Raw genomic sequence first — 16891 nt, 5'->3', positions numbered from 1 at the left:
CTAGGTGTTGTTTACAGCTTCGCTGTCCAACTACCTTCACAGCGTGGATTGCAGCCCAAGTTTTGTTTAGTGTTGGTGACTGAAAACAAACATATATGTCTGATGCAATTGACATAATCTGCTGCTTTAGATAGGCAGGTTGTTTCATTGTAAGCATGAAAGCAATGAAGCACTGACTGAAGCCACTATCAACAGCATGCTCACAAACCCTCACGATGGCCTTGAATTGATATTCACTTAAAGCTAAGGCTAACTGACTTCCATGTGTGCTGGTCGTACAAAACTAGAGGAGAGAAGAAACTACTGCGGTGCGACTCTTGCCACTCTAAAGTTGTAAAAAGTGGCATCGCCATGGCATGTATCAACAAAGCAGTCGCCATATTGTGCCACCATACCAGTGGGGAGACATGCGTTTCCCCGCAGGCCGGCTGAGGCCGGTGAACAATAGAAGGCAGCATCCACGTGACCCTGCGTTCCCGGATGTTGGTTCCCTAAGTTGGTTTCCAACTGTCCCTATGAGGCCACTGAATACCTAGTGTGTCACGTGATTGGGGAGGTTTCTTCCCTGTATTACTGCCGGAATATACAACAATCCTAGCGCGTGCAATGACGCAGAAACCACGTGCTTCTAAACGCCGTCTCTCCGCTTCGGAATGGCGCACGTCTGTGATCGAGCTGCCATCGGCGATGACGATCGTCGCTGCGAATTTTGCAGCCAACTATTCATGCAGAGGAAGAACATGCTGCAACACATCAGGAACGTTCACAGAATGGCCGTGGATGTCAAGAAATTGATGAAATGCGACGTATGTGGCACTTCCCTGCCTACAATGGAGAAGTATTCGGTGCACCAGATCGCTGCGCACAACTTCGAGGCTGACTACGTGCACCTGTGTTCCGGAACAATAAGGGTGAGGAACAGTTTTATTAAGTTTATTCTCAGTCATCGTAAGCAAATGACGTTTAAACGCAATATTATATGTCGGACTTTTTTAAATTTCTTGTTGCGCAGTGTGCCTCCAAAAGCAGTTGTTTATACCTTGCGGGCCTTTGTTTTTTCTTTCTCCATCTGTTTCGCGAAGAGTATCTTTTGCGCACGTGCCTAATTTATTTCCTTGGGGTATGTTGAAGTTTGTATCCTCGTTAAATTTAATTTGTCTGTTTATCTATCTATATATAGTATAGTCATGTGTGCGCGCTCCCAGCGATGCGCTACATGACATACGTTTGGCATGGTCTGCTTTCCTGCCCAGCAAGTGGAGTGAAATTTGACGTTTGCACATCTTTTTTTCTTTTTTTTAAGCGACAGGAGTAAGCTGTTCTGCGTTCTGACGTTGCTCTGTGCCACATGCGTGCGTGGCCTAGTCTTCGCCTCAATGCACGTTGCAATGCGGCAGAGACGCAGAACCGGGACCATACTTGAATTTGCGGATGTCGCCGGGATGGTTTCCCAGCGTATTGTTGGCAAACTCTTTAGTAGTACATTTCATAGAATAGAGCGAAATGTGACGCTCGCGCACCCTACTCCCCCCCCCCCTTCTTTTTTTTTTCTTAAACGAGAGGAGGGATTTGCACTGCGTTCTCACGTTGCTTTGCGCTACTTGCGTGCGTGGTACAGTATTCGCCTCAGTGCCGACCGCAATACACTTGCAATTGCGGCTGTCAGCGGCTTGGTCTCCCGGCGCACTTTGGGAAAATTCTTTAGTAGTACCACAATCCTTCAATTGAAGGACTCTGGTTGTAGATTTCATAAAATAGAGCCAAATTTGACGCACGCGCAATCCTTTTTTCTTTAAGAAGAGTGTGTTAGGAGGCTACTTGGTAAGACATCTTTTTGTGAACTTAAACTGCACTTGGGAAAAGACACCAACGTAGAAGAAGACAGGACGAACGCAGACTAGCAACTGGTTTATTGAAATCACACATAATGCTGCCTCTTCGAACCAGGCGCATGCCCAAGCCAGATCATAACCGCGTGACCATGGAACACTCCCTCGCCAAGCCCCTATCTACAGTAAAAATTCAAGCTCTTCTTGAAAAGAAGGAGCTTTTCAAGAAGAAACTGAGGGAAGGGATTCACACTGTTCTGGGGCGTAACTTGCACCACGTGCTCTCAGTTCGTCTTTGTCTTATCATAACAGCATTGCTGTGAATGTACAGTCTGATTCAATATTGAGGAAGGAGTGAGCATAGATCATGCTTAAGTTTCATACTTGTTTCTTATTAAAACAAAACTAATATGATAAATTTTTTGAAGTTATTGCGCATTGCATATTTGAAATTCAATTTTAACAGAAATTTGAGCAATATCAAGGGTGACCTCATGACACAGTCGAGTTGAAGGTGAGGGAGTAAAATAAATGCTACGTTAGCCCGTGTCCAAAGCCTTCAAAGTGATTATTTTTGTTTGCATCTCTCTCCCCAAAGTACTTGTCACCATCAAATGCTATTTTGTGCTTTTATTACAGAATTTCATGAATGGAAAGCAGAAGAAGAGGGTAGCCAAAACTGCTGGTTCATTTTGCCCAGGGACCCCAAAAAGCTGGCCAGTGGAGAGACAAGGATCCACTATTACTGTAATAGATCAGGCGAGGCAAGGAAAAGGGAAGGTCATAGTGACCGTCGGGAGAAAAGTCAGGGGAGCTGTAGGTCTGGTAAGATATGTCTTTCATTTATTACCATCACAATGGACAACACTCAGAGTCCGACACCTGAAAGCACCACCATAAAAGTCAGGTATCAAAGAAACCATTATGGTCATAAACCAGAAATTCAGCACTTGGGAATGAGTGACAACGAAAAGGCCAGCGTAGCAGAGAACCTAGAAAGGGGTGTGCCCATGAAAACCATTCTAAAGCGAATAAGAACATCTGTGGCATCCAAGCTGAGGCCAGTGCACTTGGCAGAGTGCTCAACCCTGCATAACATCAAACGGCAGTTTAACATTGCTGCTCCTGAACGTTGTCACACTAATGACGCTGTCAGTGTAGACATGTGGGTGCTTGTGATGAAAGAAAAAGGTGAAACACTTGTCCGCCTGTACAAGGCACAAGGTGCAGTGGACCCAAGTGGTACATTTTCTTCAGCAGACTTTGCTCTTGTTCTGATGACAGAGCCTCAGAAGGAGCTACTAGAAAAATTGGGCCCTGCAGGGACTGTATGTCTTGACTCCACACATGGTACTATAGAGTACCTGTTTGACCTGACCACGCTTCTGGTGCTAGATAAAGTAGCATCAGTTGTAGCTATAGCTTATTTCATCTGCAACCACATGAACGAGCAAACTTTGACAGCATTCTTCAAATATCTGGAGTCGGCCATGGCCAAAAAAGTGGCCGCTAAGACATTGATATCTGATGATGCCTCGCAATTCTACAAAGCATGGTCCAGGGTCATGGGTGCCGCAAAACAGAAACTTCTCTGTGCCTGGCATGTGGATAACAATTGGCGTAAGAAGACACTCGAGTGTGTAGAGAGACAGCTAAGGCCACATGTTTACCATAGTGTGTGGCTACTCTTAGAGTTCCTCGTGGAAAAGGCATTTGAAGATTATTTTAAGCAATTCCTTTCTAGTGAGGAAGAAAAACTGAGGGACTTCCTCAAGTACTTCAAAGACCACTATGCAGTTAGGCCGCAAGAGTGGGCCTATCGCTTTAGGACTAGAGCAGCTGTCAACACTAACATGCACCTTGAGAGCAAGCACAGGACGTTAAAGCGTACTATGCTGGAGAGAAAACAGAATAAGCATGGTGACAAACTAATTTCTGCCCTCATGGACTTGACAAATCATTTTTTAATGAAAAGGGCTAGCCAGATGATGAAAGGGGCAAAGGGTAAGGAGCGGAGAACAATTTAGAAAAACCACAGGTCTGGCAGTGAAATGGCAGCTTGTGCCAAAATAAATGAAGATGGCATATGGACTGTGCCATCTCAGTCTATTAAAGGGCTCTCATACAAAGTGTCAAAAGTGAAAGATGGTGCTTGCTGTCCTTTGAGGTGCAAGGAATGCGCAGTGTGTGTGCAAGCACAGTCACTGTGCGGTCATCGCTAATCCAACTAGCAGCAACAAGGCCCATGAGAGCTCACCCAAAGAAGCATGTGAGGCAAGTCGGGCATTGCACATTGTACGGAGTATAACAAAGCTGGAAGCAGCCAAAGCAGTGTCAAGCTCAACACTCTTAAGAGCAAAAATGGACTCAGTCAGACAGGCAATATCAGATGGTGAAGTCTCTGAGGGTGTGGCTGAGAAGGCAAACAATTTGTTTTAGCCAGTTTTCATGCTTGTGGAAAGTGAAAGTGACCCAAAAAGAAAGATGCCAGACCATTCATATGAACCAGCCAACAAAAAAGTTGTGCACCTGTTAAGATTTCACTCTACAAAAAACCCTAGATTGTCGCAGCCATCATCTAGCCTTTCAAGGCCCACTGAAGCTCAAAAGGAAGTCCTTAAATAACAGCTTAGGGACAGCAACATAGAAACTGAAGAGATAACCACGTCAGCAGGGCACGATTACTGGTAACAAGCCTCCAGTGCAGTTAGGAAGAGAGAAGTGGTGCAGTAGTGCTGTGCTGTCATGCCTTATAGAAGCAGGTTGAGGGCTCGCATATAAACAAATCATGACATGTGGTCTCTGATGATTAGCCCGTCTGTTTTTGTCTGTGGTGTGCAGCCATATGTCACAGCTGGATGGTATGTGTGTTAGAGCACGAGAGATGCCTCCATGCTTGTTGTATGAGCTGCTGGTAAGTGTTCTGTGAAAATAGGTACAGACCCAGTGGTTATCTCTGGTATGTGGCAGCTGTTGGATTGTAGTGTGTTAGAGCACGCCTCCATGCTTGTCATATGAGCCGCTGGTAAGTATGTCTGTACATAGGAAGCGCATTGGACGGTGTGTAGTGTTTCAGTGTGCAAAAGCCTCCAATGTGTTTTGCTACTTATAAATTTGTGTAAACACTCAGTAGCGCAGTAGTCATGTTGTTGCACTGCTGAGCTCAAGCCTGCGGGTTCAATCCCAGCAAAGGTGGCTGCATTTCAGTGGTGGTGAAATGAAAAAAAAAAAAAAGCGTGTAGTTGAATTCAAGTGCACATCACAGAACCCAAGGTGGTCAAAATAATACTGAGTCCCGCACTGTGGCATGCCTCATAATTCGATCTAGATGTTGTGTTCCATCTGATGTTCTTTATTGCCCATTTGAATAAACTTTTATTTTTCAGATTACCAAAATAGAGGGTATATGCAGTGGTGTTGTGTGCAGTCTGGATAAGTTGCTCTGGTCATGTGCACTCAATGAAAACTTCTGCATATTTGGCTGCAGCAGACAGTGTCATAATGATAGTAAAAACTATGCAGAAAGCTTTAGGCCACTCTACATATCAGATCAGTTTTATATTGCATCCTTTATGGTGCTTATGGTGGCAGAATAATAATTGGCAATGCTTCCTTACACATTTAATATTTTTTTCTTTTTTTCTTTTGGAAGAGCAACCTTGGAAGAATAATCTACAACAATGCTCCTACCTTCTCTTTCACTGTCTCCCCATTTCTTTTCTACACTTCAACTTCATTGTACGCACTATCTTATTCTCCTCTTCATCCTACATTGACGGTGTGGGAAAGTGAGCTAAGCGTGCATAAAGATTGCTGTGCAGAACTTAATTGCAGCACTGACGAAGACAAATCTTTGTCAAAAGGTTCATTACAGCTACATTCCCCCTCCAAACACTGTTTATCACTTCAAGCCTTCATATTCCTGTGAGCTTTTGTCTTGTTTAACAGTTGTAACAGTCATACTATTTATTACTATCAATAGCCAACATACATTTAGCACTGCAAAGTGCTGTTTAGAAGACGTGTGAGTTTCTACTTCCCTTATGATAAACACTCCAGACATTCAGTCTCTAATTTATGAAAATCTTTCAAACATTGCCAGTGATGACCACCATATGGGTTAATGTCGGCATGGGACTGAGGCTTTCCCGCAAAAAGAACAGTTATGTTTTGCTCATATCATGTGACTGACAGTTTCTGCTGTAATTTTTGCACTTGTCAACTGCACTGTGAAGAGTTCGTTTCTGTGAATATGTGCTGGCCTGATTCTTCTTAATCACGCATTTCAGATCTTGTGCTGTGAGATGAGGAGGTGTAAAATAAAAACACCGTGTAGATTTCACAATGCCTTTAAGAAACCACGCAAAGCTTGGAGATGAAGCATTACATGCAACTTGAACCAAGTGTCTGGACACAGCAAGTGAAAGTTGTTTTGTCATGAGTGAGGGTGTCGGCGTTACTTGTAACTGCCTTTAAATAAAAGTTTGTTTCAAAACAGTGGCTCAACTCTGTGTTCCCCCGGTAAAAAACAAAACCATTGAAATTTGCAATTCTCTTTTTAAACATAATTGACCAATATGAATAAAAAAAAAACTTTATGAATCAAGATATAAGCTTGCCATACCATGGAAACACTTGAAACTCCTTTTGAGAAGCTTACTCATACGCGTTTCAAGGCAGATTTTTTTTTAGACTCCAGGAAGCCGTATGCTGAATTCTATCCATTGTTTACTGCATTGCATTTGATTTTCTATAACAAATAAAATCGAATTCTCCATTGATTGCACCGACGCTCACGTTATAATTATATGCTATTATTATTGACTAGTTTTTTATATATATTCTTGGACGGTGGGGGCTGCACTGGTGGCGTTCTACGAATTTGCGCCGCGTGTTTGTGCGGGTAAACTTAAGCGCACATTTTTTTTTTTGCGCGTTATGAAAACAATGCACTGCAGGTATTTTAATTAATGCAACGAGCTGTATGAAATATCAGTCAAGGGGTTGGAAACGTCGCTATAGAGAATCCCGACTATTTTCTTTTGCGTGTGTGTATTTGGAGTTGATGCAGTTTTTTATAATTACTTATTTTGGCTACATTGCGCCAATTGCGCTTCCATAGAATAAAGAAACGCGCGCTTGCCGACTCGATCGCAAGGGGACAGCCTCATCAACATCAATATCAGCAGCAATGGCGGATTTGCGCATGCCGTGGCGCTTGCAAAGTTTTCAATAGTTTTCGCCTTTTAAGTGATTCTTTTGCTATTTTAACGTGTGGAGTTAAGTGATTCTTTTGCTATTTTAACGTGTGGAGGTTCATTGTACGTCTGTTTTTTCAAGTTTGGCATGTGTTTTAACACATGTGAAAGTGTAGTCTTTTCTTCTTCAGCGGATATATGTACAAGACCCCGTTCACCGTCTATCAGGTAAGATGTGTACGTATGCTACACGCAAGCGTAGTGCTTCATTAAGCCACAGTGCACTACAAAGTTAAGCATGAACGGTACACAAAATTCACAAGTTCGAAGTATTGCCAAGAACAACCATTGATTGGCGAAGTTCTCACAGGCGTTGCAGAAGTTGTTGGGCGCGGCAGTGCTGAACGTAGCGTTAGCGGCTTAAATCGTGTTTTTTTACTAGTAACAACGTGTCACTATTTCATATTATTAGCGGCGTCTCCAGGACACCAAATCGGTAACGGGGACACCAGAGCTAGAACCCGGACTGGTCCATGGGTTGGGGCTCGCCGAGGCCTGCGCGTGCTAGTAGTATATCTATAATGCCCGTAGGCTGTGTGTAAGTCGTACTTCCCGAATTTACTGACGCATTTTAAGATCAGCTGTCCGCTTTCGCAGACAAAAAAGCAGGAGTCGGGGTGGTCCGTGGGTTGGGGCAACATAACCTGCTTCCAGTTTGGGACCGCCCTGCTTCCAGTTTTGATCCCTCCGCTACCCCTTGGGTACCCTGCCGCCTCCTTGATTATAATCTAATGCTCTCCTGAGGCCTCTGTTTGCCGGTTACATGTGCCCTCCTGGAGCAGTACTTGTAAATGAATCCGATCTATCGTCGCAACGAAAAAAGCGCCCCGCGACTTCTACAACACCAGTCAGAACCTTGCCCATTGGTTTACCTATGTGTGGCCGCAAATACCTGAAACTCAATGCCAGTTCAACATATTTGTTGGCAAGGGTGTCAGGTCGTTGCTTTGTGTGGAATCGGCCTTTTCTCAATTCTTAAGAATTTAACTGGAATGCACCTGACCAGTGCTGCTCTGTGGTGCTTGCCACCAATCCCTTGGACAGGGAAGACATGAGTATCCCTGTGCATACACTTTATACGCAGTGGTGTGACCGCTTCCTTTGGGAAACTACCACGTTAGCGATATTGTGAGCGCAATGTGGCTTTCCTTCATCTTCCTCATCCGTACGTAGTGTGTCGCTTCTTCCTCGCCATAGCTCTAGCTCGGCAAGAATAAAGCGGTTCCTTAGAAGTGGTGAAGGTGCTGGGGTTCTGCATACCAAGGGCATATAAGGTAACAGTGCTTGTGCCTTTAATATGTCGCATTCGATCATTTTGAGACGTGGTGGTGTTCATGCGTTAGCACAATTCCAGGACATCCACAATGTAAGAGGTACATGATTCTCTAATTGTATACTCTCTCCAGGCCTTTCTCACAACCTCAGCACAAGTATTGGGAGCATAAAAAAACTGACAAAGCTGGTGCATGAATGTTGCCCGATCAGAAAGATCTGGCTCTTGGACCAAAGCCAATTTTTTTTTTTACATTGTAGAGGCAGACGGGCATGCTGTAAAGTTTCTAAGAACTGTCCCACCATTGCTGACTCTGTTGTACATTTATCAAACCACTTGATTCTCACCAAGCTCAAGCTATGGTGACAAAGACGCGCCACATGCTTTACAGTCACATATTGCACTCGCAATACATCTGTTATGCCAGTTTGCCGAAATGAGCATGCACAGTAGTGACGAATTCACTATGCGTGCACAGGGATTTGCCTTTCCTGTCCTATGGGCTGTTGGCAAGCATCACAATGCTACACTCGTCAGGCACACCTCAGCTTTCAGTATGTTTACATTCGGTTGCATGAACATGGAGGGAGTGCGTTCGCTGTAATCAATACCACACATTTTGCTAATGTAGGCTTGAGTGGCTTTCCCATGCCTCCACTAAATAGTCGGAATACTTCCATGTATGATAGAATGATGAGCATTTAACCTCCAGACATGCAGCAGTCTTTACACCACTGCAAGGCAGAAGCAGCCTTCTCACCATGTTCACGCTCAAATAAATCCCATTATTAAGGCATTTTATGGGCCTCCCAAACCGCCTGCACCACCTGAATGATGTCACTTGTTGTTGCACCTGGCTGTTCATTTCATTTGGCATCCTCTGTTTGCACATATTCGTTTCCAATACAAGAAAATTGCAGGGCTGGTTCGCAATCTTTTCTGTTTTCCTTATTTTTTTTATGGCCTTGTAAAACTGAGAAACGATAATGAAAAAAAGAAACAAAGGCTGCCTTCCTGTTCACCAGTGAAAGCATTGTTGCTTAGAAAGAGGCGCAGAAAAAGATGTATATGCATGTCGGACAGCCTGCACAAGGTTTTGTCTTTGTCTCTTCAAACATCGCGTACCTGCGTCAGTGGACTCGCTGTTCTGTAGCATTATCCCTGGCAGCGGAAGCACTGTCCCAGAGCTCTAAAGAGTCATCGGAAGCACAGTGCTAAACCTTCATCCTTGAAATGTGAAGAACGTCACTGGACAGGACGAGAGATGACAAGGTGAGACTGATTGGGGCAATGTTGTGGTGATGGGTGCCACCTGGTTGAGCGCACAGTATGGTCCCCTGTCCTGAGAAAAGCTTTTCTGGGAGCTCTACACAGTGGAAAGGGGACCAGAGAAGTACAAGCGCACCAGGGGAGAAATGAAAGTCTCATTGTGAAGCATGGTACTGTCATTTCTGGTTGCTTCATGATGCAGTAATGATAGTCGCAGCACAATATTTTCAATTTATTCTGGCAACTCACGATATGCAAGTGAATGCTGCTTACTCTGATCATGTGGCTGCGTTTCAGTGCTTGGATATTTAAGGCCACGTTGCAAAATGCACAAGAGATTTATAATCGACTTCGTGTACTCAGAAAATACAAGAACAGTTCTAATAGGACTGAAAAGACAGAGCATTCATGGCGTCGTTCAAGCTCAGTGTCCTTGAGCGTGCACAAGAACTAGTCTAACTGATGTTATGACTGGCCTGTGTGGTCAACGATTTGTGTCGCGCCACCAAAGCAACAGCGAAAGGCTGGACCCTTTAGATATGCCGAGCCGCCTGCAACCGTTGGAAAACGCCTAGGAGACCCCAATAGCAATAAGACCTTATCATTTGTGCAGGCATTTTCGCCAGCTTACCCGCGGCTTGCACAACACCCTGATGTCTGCTTAGTCTCCACAGTGTTGTCTCCCTTCAGCAAGTGGGACGATTAAGCTTTGTGTGTGCATTCGTTCTTTCTCTGCGTCCTCGGCAGGGAAGATGCCAGCGTTGTGTGCGTGTGCGCATGTCAGTGCCTTTCCTTCTACTGAGCCAGTGGGGGTTAGAAAATTCGTTGAACACTTGCATGTATCGAGCGGCAGCTGCCAGCGTGCAGAGTGTTTTCTCTCTCCTTTTCTTGAGCGAGGGTATTCCAAACACTATAAAGGATGTCTTCGCTAATGGACTTCAGCCTTCAGTTTTTGAGCAAACTAGCATGTCTGTCGCTCACCATCGGGAAACTTGCAGAGTTGACCACTCCGTAACAATGTGAAGTAAACATTCATTGCTACTCGTTGAATTGTTGCCGTATCTCCTGCCTGGCCCCCTCGGCACTCATGAGCCGCTGCAAAATGCAGTCAGCGGCACGATCCGACAACCAATGGTAAGCTCCAGACCACCAAGCCCACGCTACTTCCACAGTCTTGGGTTCCCATCTTTAATACGGAGCAGCAGCAAAAAAAGAATTGACATCTGTGAATAAGGTATGCGGATGTGGGCTGCTTCCCTTGAACATAGGAGGCAAATGCCTTCAGGAAGTTCAGTTGCACTTTGTTATATGAAAAGGCGTCTCACCAAGATTGGAAGTTGCAAACCGACAAGTGCAGTGCATAGATCACACACTAACAATCCTGTCTCCAAATTATCAAAATTATGCACAGTGGGAAAACAGCTGAAATTTTAAACAAAAGCCATCATGGTCTCAACGAAGCCCTGCTTCAGCCAGAGTCAAGGTTACATGCACAAATGTCTCTATGTAAAACGTGCTGCCTGCAATATCACCAACCATGGCACGTGACTTTCGTAAGCCAACCAATGTTAAATGCCATCCCTGGATGTGTGCCCCACAGCAAAAAAGGAAGAGAAGAAAAAAAGGAAAGAAAAGACGGCTCGTCATGCGAGTGTGACGTGAACCCTTGGCTCCGTCATGGGGGAAGATGAAGAAGGAAGATCACTTGGAGGCAAAGGGGTTGAGTGCCGTCACTTTTAGCACTCGCCTCCTGGCAGCGTGAAAATGCAACATTTCAATTTCTTCCATTTCCTTTAATAATGAACTAATTAGAAATATTTGTTTGAGGAAATGCTCCCTTGACGGCATCTTACAACTTCCAATGTACCTATAACTAAAATTTGCCATGGTGCTTAATGAGAGGGGCTTTTCAGCCCAAATTAGATCCTGCAGACTATAGTACAGTATGGAAAATATGGTACATGGAACTGTAAAATTTAATTTTCCACAGCAATTTCTATCTGTGCAGTTGGAGTTGGCTTTGTCATAGCATAGATATGAGGACCGTGAAACAACCTTTATTCCCTAAAGATCCTGTCCTGTAGTATATTTGAGCATTTACATAAAGGCATGGAGACCCTCAGTGTGTTGCAATCTAAGTGGCAGCATATAGGTGGTGTGTGCTGCCTGTAGAGATGCCACTGTAAGCCATCTATGTATTGGCGGATTTCTGAATTGTGGATGGGAGAAGGCTCATGGCTGTTCTGCCTTTGCACCAAGCACTGCAGAGCACAGTGCTACAATTTTCTGTTTGTGCAGTTCGAAGAAAATTATTCCTGCAGTGGCAGTCACTACACAGAAAATGCACCCTACGAGAGTGGACAGAGTTCCAATGTGACTGTGGTTTGAAATGGTCCAGCCCCTGTGTATACAAGCACCGATTTTCCCAGACAAGTGTGACAGTGCCTGGCTTTGAATGCAGTGTGCTGCTTCATAAATATTGCAGTTGCCCAGCACTAAGCTGCCTGGATTATGTGGTTGCCATAATGACTTCTCTGTACCCGTGGGACAAATATTTGCACTCGAAATAGCGACAGCAGCCATGCATTTCCTGCTGACATAGAATTAGGTTCCACAATGTCATCTGATGTATGCACATGCTGTGATGTGGTTGGTGTGGCCATGCTCTTTTTTCCTCCCTTCAAGTATGCTGGTAAACTGCCACTAGTTACAGATGTCTGCAAGGAGCGCACACTGTGTGAGTGCTGCACATGAATTGAAATTACGATCACCACAGTGATGATAAAGGACACATTGAAAGGTAATCTGACAACACTTATCAAGACTGTCTAGTACAAGTTTTCTGTGAGAGATTTCCTCAGGGTTGACAAAAACCATCTTAGGGACCATTTAATGGGGTGTTACCGCCCACATTATGAGATGGAAGAAAAGGAAGCCATTAGGATTTCTCTGGTGGTGCAAGGTGCTCAAATAGATGGCTTTGAATTGCAGTAGACATAAATATTATCATTCTTTCTGTCTGGGCACATAACTTCTTTGCCAACCTCTCTGTCATCTCTGTAGCACATTAATTTAGGATAGTAACTCCACTCTGACGCAGGAGATGAAAGTGCATGCCAGACATGCTGACCACACTGACTTGGAGAGTGCCGCTTTCTTAAATGTGGCAAAAGTCTGTGTTTTGGGCGAAATAAGAGCTCATAGGCAATTTTTATCTGTGATAAACAGAAATATGTGCTGCCAGTGGTCAGACGTCATTGAGGTCGAGCTTCTCAAGCAAGTAGATGCCATCGAGAAGACCAAAGAAGCCAGTGATTAGCCATTATGCGCAGCAGCTTCAGATGGCAAACTCCAGCTGGGGTTTCTCTGCACAAGGTCACCAAGTGGCATTCCTAAGTAACAGATATTTTTTACCCTAAACTGCTACCCTAGAGTGGCTGGAACATGCACCGTTCGTTCCAAGCATGCAGCTGTTATCAAAGCTTAGTTTAGTCAATTATTGAGGCTTAAGATGGTTTTAATGAATGTACATTAGGAAACAATTGCAAAAGAATGTAAAAAAAATTTGAATTGTGTTGACTCTTTGGTGGCATACTGTTGCTATTCCTGAAGTTACGTCCTCAAATGACTTATGCTCCAGGTATTTGAGTAAAAACTATGGGTGTGGAAATATCAATTTTTTAATTTCAAAGCTAATTCGAATAATGAAACCTAAGTGCAAAGCGAATATTTTTCGAATATGAATACTATTGGTATTGCAAAAATCCATTTGCACCTCTGGTTTTCACCAACCAGAGGTGCAAAATAGTTATACTACATAGACTGCATAGCAAATAATGTACAGGGATATTGTTTCGTGGTTTACAAAATTCTCTAATACAACACTTTTGTTTGACAATGTCATAATTGTAGTTACTTAATGTTTCATGAAGCAAGGACAACAGCTCAACATGTTCGAAGAGCAATGACACCTAGTGCATGTCACCATCGATTCAGACATCAAGAAGAGCTGCTTAAGTGTCTGGTATCAGCAGGTCGCTCTTCGCAAGCCGAGCCAACAGTGGGCACCACGCTTACACCATCGCTCAAACGGATCTTCTTTTTGGACCAAAATGTCATCATGCAAATATCTTTAAACCTGCGATTGTGGTAGTGAAAATTTCTGCCACGAGTGAAAATTTCTGCTGGTTGATAAGCTCATCAGAGTCTTTCCACAGTGCTGATGTGGAAGTGGCCCGTTCAGAAGCTTTTGTTGTTGAATGCATACTTCGGTTCCTTGGTGATGAAATTACCCTTCCTTTCTCTAAATCCAAGGGCGAGATCTCGCATTCTGAATGTTTGCTTGCGCTCTCACTATTCGCCTTCACTGTGCTTTCGTCAGCGGTCGTCTGCTTGGTGAAGCGGGAGCGCCAATTGAACACTGCCTACTCACTGATGTAGGAGGTGAAGCAAACATTCAGAAAGTTAGAAGCTGGTGCAATTTCATCCCAGGTTGTTAATCCAGTTTGACATTGAAGCATCCTGGTAGTATTAAAGTACTTTAGAATGAGGTTCCAGAAGCATTGCCAAGTTTGCCACTTGGTGAAATTTGTAGTTTCGAACAATTTAGGCTCTTGGCGAGATTAGCAGTGAACACAGAGGTTTTCACATGGCGATTGGTGTTGTCCAAATGCATGAAGAGGTCACAGTATAGGTACTTAAGCTAGTGTCGGGTAACCATAAGCACCCGCAGGGGCCCCGTGACAGTGTCTCCTTTAACTTCAGATATGCTTCACTGCATGATGATAAATATGCTTCGCCGCATAACACGACTCTGCTGCAGCAAAGGTGACTTAAACCGACAACAGCCGAGAAGGTGCAAATAGCACTGCACTGCCAGGTTCTTGCTGTTGGCCTTATTTTTCTTCTTTTCACAGTGTCCTTACTGTAAGTGCACTCCAGAGTTACAATGCAGGAATATGCATGTGTGCACAAGCTTTCTTTCAAGAGTAACTCACGATCATAAGTTACGTCATCATGGTTTCGTACTATGTTACGGCATCATAAGCGAGACATAATAAAGGGGGCCTCAAAGGCTGCGGGAGAGACTAATCTTTTGTGCGAGATTGTGCTATCCTTGCTGCACGCAGTGCAATATTATACGACTCTCATGTGTATGGTGGCATTGTCGATTATGAATGTTTCCTTACTGCGTTAAAAAAATGTGTAGTGCATCTTTCAGATAATAATGGCATTATAGCTTCAGAGTTGTTCCAAGTTTTGGGGACTTGTTCACTAAAAGTACATTATTAGAAAAGCTTTAGAATGTCTAGGTCATAATTGCATTTGAAGAACTGTAAGTCTTCCTATACATAGCAATTAGTAGCTTACTGTGCGATGTTGAAGGTGGTTTTTATTCATAGGCCCTACGCAGAGAGCAGCAACACAATGCCTGGCATGTGACCAGGGTTCGTAACAGTGTTTGCATTTCCAGTGCTCGTAACTGATTCAAGTATTAATGCATAAATTTGCTTTATGAATTCTTTGTAGACAGAAGGTGCTTGAATATTGGTTGCATGAAATGCGCCAATACACACTGTATACGTATAGGGTGTCTTTTATTACCATACAGATTTTCTTGTTTTCAAGTTATGAGCGCGGAAAATGTGGCATTCTTGCAGAGGAATTCCTCTAATGCACTCTCATTTCTTACAAATCTTGAAAGTTGCACCTAATTCAAGATATTCATCATTGAATTTCACTGGTAAATCGAGGTAATATTGGAACTGAGTGTGCTGGGAGTGCAGAAAAGAAGGTCCCGCTATCTCATCAGATGGAAACATCTTGGCCAGTCATTGTAGCTGCTGATACGACACACTTTGCCTGGCAAGCATGTGCGTCAGTGTGCCATGTCAGGCTATCATTTAAGCTTTGTCCCACACTTCTTGACAGGGCACTGCCGCCTGATGTGGAGGAGGATGCACCAAGTTTTGATTATAATGAATATCTCAAAATAAGTGCAATTTTCGAGATTTAGAAAAATAAAGGTTGTGCGTTCACATGCGACTGCCTCCAAATATGCCATTTAGAAGGCTGCCGTCAAGTTACTAATAAAGAAGCGACTGAATTTTTCAAAATTAATTTTCTGAAACTCGCATTATTAGCAGCATAGTGTGTCCACCTCACCTAGAAACTCCTTTGCAAAAATGCCGGGCTCTCCGTGCTCAAAACTTTTTGCTAAATATCTGCATGGTTAAAAAAAAGTAGATATGCACAATTGTTTATGCATGAAAGTCGTACACTATCACTTTTCAAGATTTTTGCCCTTCTATGCAACACCAGAAAAATTGGAAATAGAAGCTTCAGGTGACCTGTCTGATTTGTTGCAAGTTGCATGGCCATATTATTGTTTTAATTTTTCGCTATTACCTTTTACTGTGATGTCGCCACTGCAGCAGCTCGATCTCGATGGCTGTGGCTTTTCATTCCAGGTCACAAAGCTGCACCCAGGTAGAGGCAGATTCCAAAAATGCTTGTGTACTTAAGTATAGCTGCACATTACAGAATCCGAGGCCCTCAACAATCATCCGTAGCTCACGAGTTATATTTTATTGGGATTGAAGAGCAACGTTTGTGCTATATCCCTTTATTTCAGACGAAATAATGTGCATGCAAAATTATATCTTCATTACTTTACACCATAGTACCAATATCTGTCGTGCGTTGATTTTTGATGTCTTTGCATTTGCTATAGCAAGGATTTTTAAACATCAGCCACACAAGAGAAAATAAATGGTCAAAGAACCAAGAAATGGTGTGTAGCAGCTCCCTTCTTTTTTTAATTGGTGGCAAGTTTTGCACTCGTTGTGTACTTCAATAGAAGTGTTACCTTCCTGCTTTGGAACTTTGTGGTTTTGTTCTGCCAGCTGCTTGACCAAAACAAGCAAAATGTACTTCGGATATTCCACAATTCTGTATGCATTTGGTACAATAAAATTTGTTTCAAGAATGGACAAATGCAGTGATGGTTGTATTGAAAACTGCAACATGCCGATTTTAGTTTCATGCTTCATTAATTTTCCCAGAGCCCCAAAGAAAGCATGCGAGGTTTGAAAATATATCATGCGACGAAGTGCTGGCCTGCCATGATATTAGTGCACTCGGTCTAGAGAACTGATTGATGCTGCACATACATTGAACATGGTGGCCATGACCATCCCTCATGAATTGGCATTCCCTGCCTAAACCACCTCACCAACACAGCTGTTGAGGCTTCCAAGAAT

At 43.5% G+C, this 16891-nt stretch overlaps 1 protein-coding gene and 1 long non-coding RNA gene across 2 annotated transcripts; both read left to right on the top strand.

The window, feature by feature from the left end:
* Positions 1–409: 409 nt before the first annotated feature.
* On the top strand, positions 410–6329 carry LOC139048093 (uncharacterized). Its single transcript, XM_070522518.1, has 2 exons — positions 410–911; positions 2469–6329. The coding sequence occupies exon 2, from the start codon at positions 2687–2689 to the stop codon at positions 3854–3856; it is 1170 nt and encodes a 389-aa protein (XP_070378619.1). The 5' UTR covers positions 410–911; positions 2469–2686; the 3' UTR covers positions 3857–6329.
* Positions 6330–7032: 703 nt separating this feature from the next.
* LOC139048092 (uncharacterized) lies at positions 7033–15858 on the top strand. Its single transcript, XR_011507484.1, has 2 exons — positions 7033–7255; positions 13562–15858. It is a non-coding gene; the product is annotated as an uncharacterized lncRNA (long non-coding RNA).
* The last annotated feature ends 1033 nt before the right edge of the window (positions 15859–16891 follow it).

This window comes from Dermacentor albipictus, chromosome 7 (assembly GCF_038994185.2).
Source record: "Dermacentor albipictus isolate Rhodes 1998 colony chromosome 7, USDA_Dalb.pri_finalv2, whole genome shotgun sequence".
Classification (NCBI taxonomy): Eukaryota; Metazoa; Arthropoda; class Arachnida; order Ixodida; family Ixodidae; genus Dermacentor; species Dermacentor albipictus.
The sequence above is the reverse complement of the archived record's forward strand: the minus strand, read 5'-3'. Positions and strand labels throughout refer to the sequence as shown.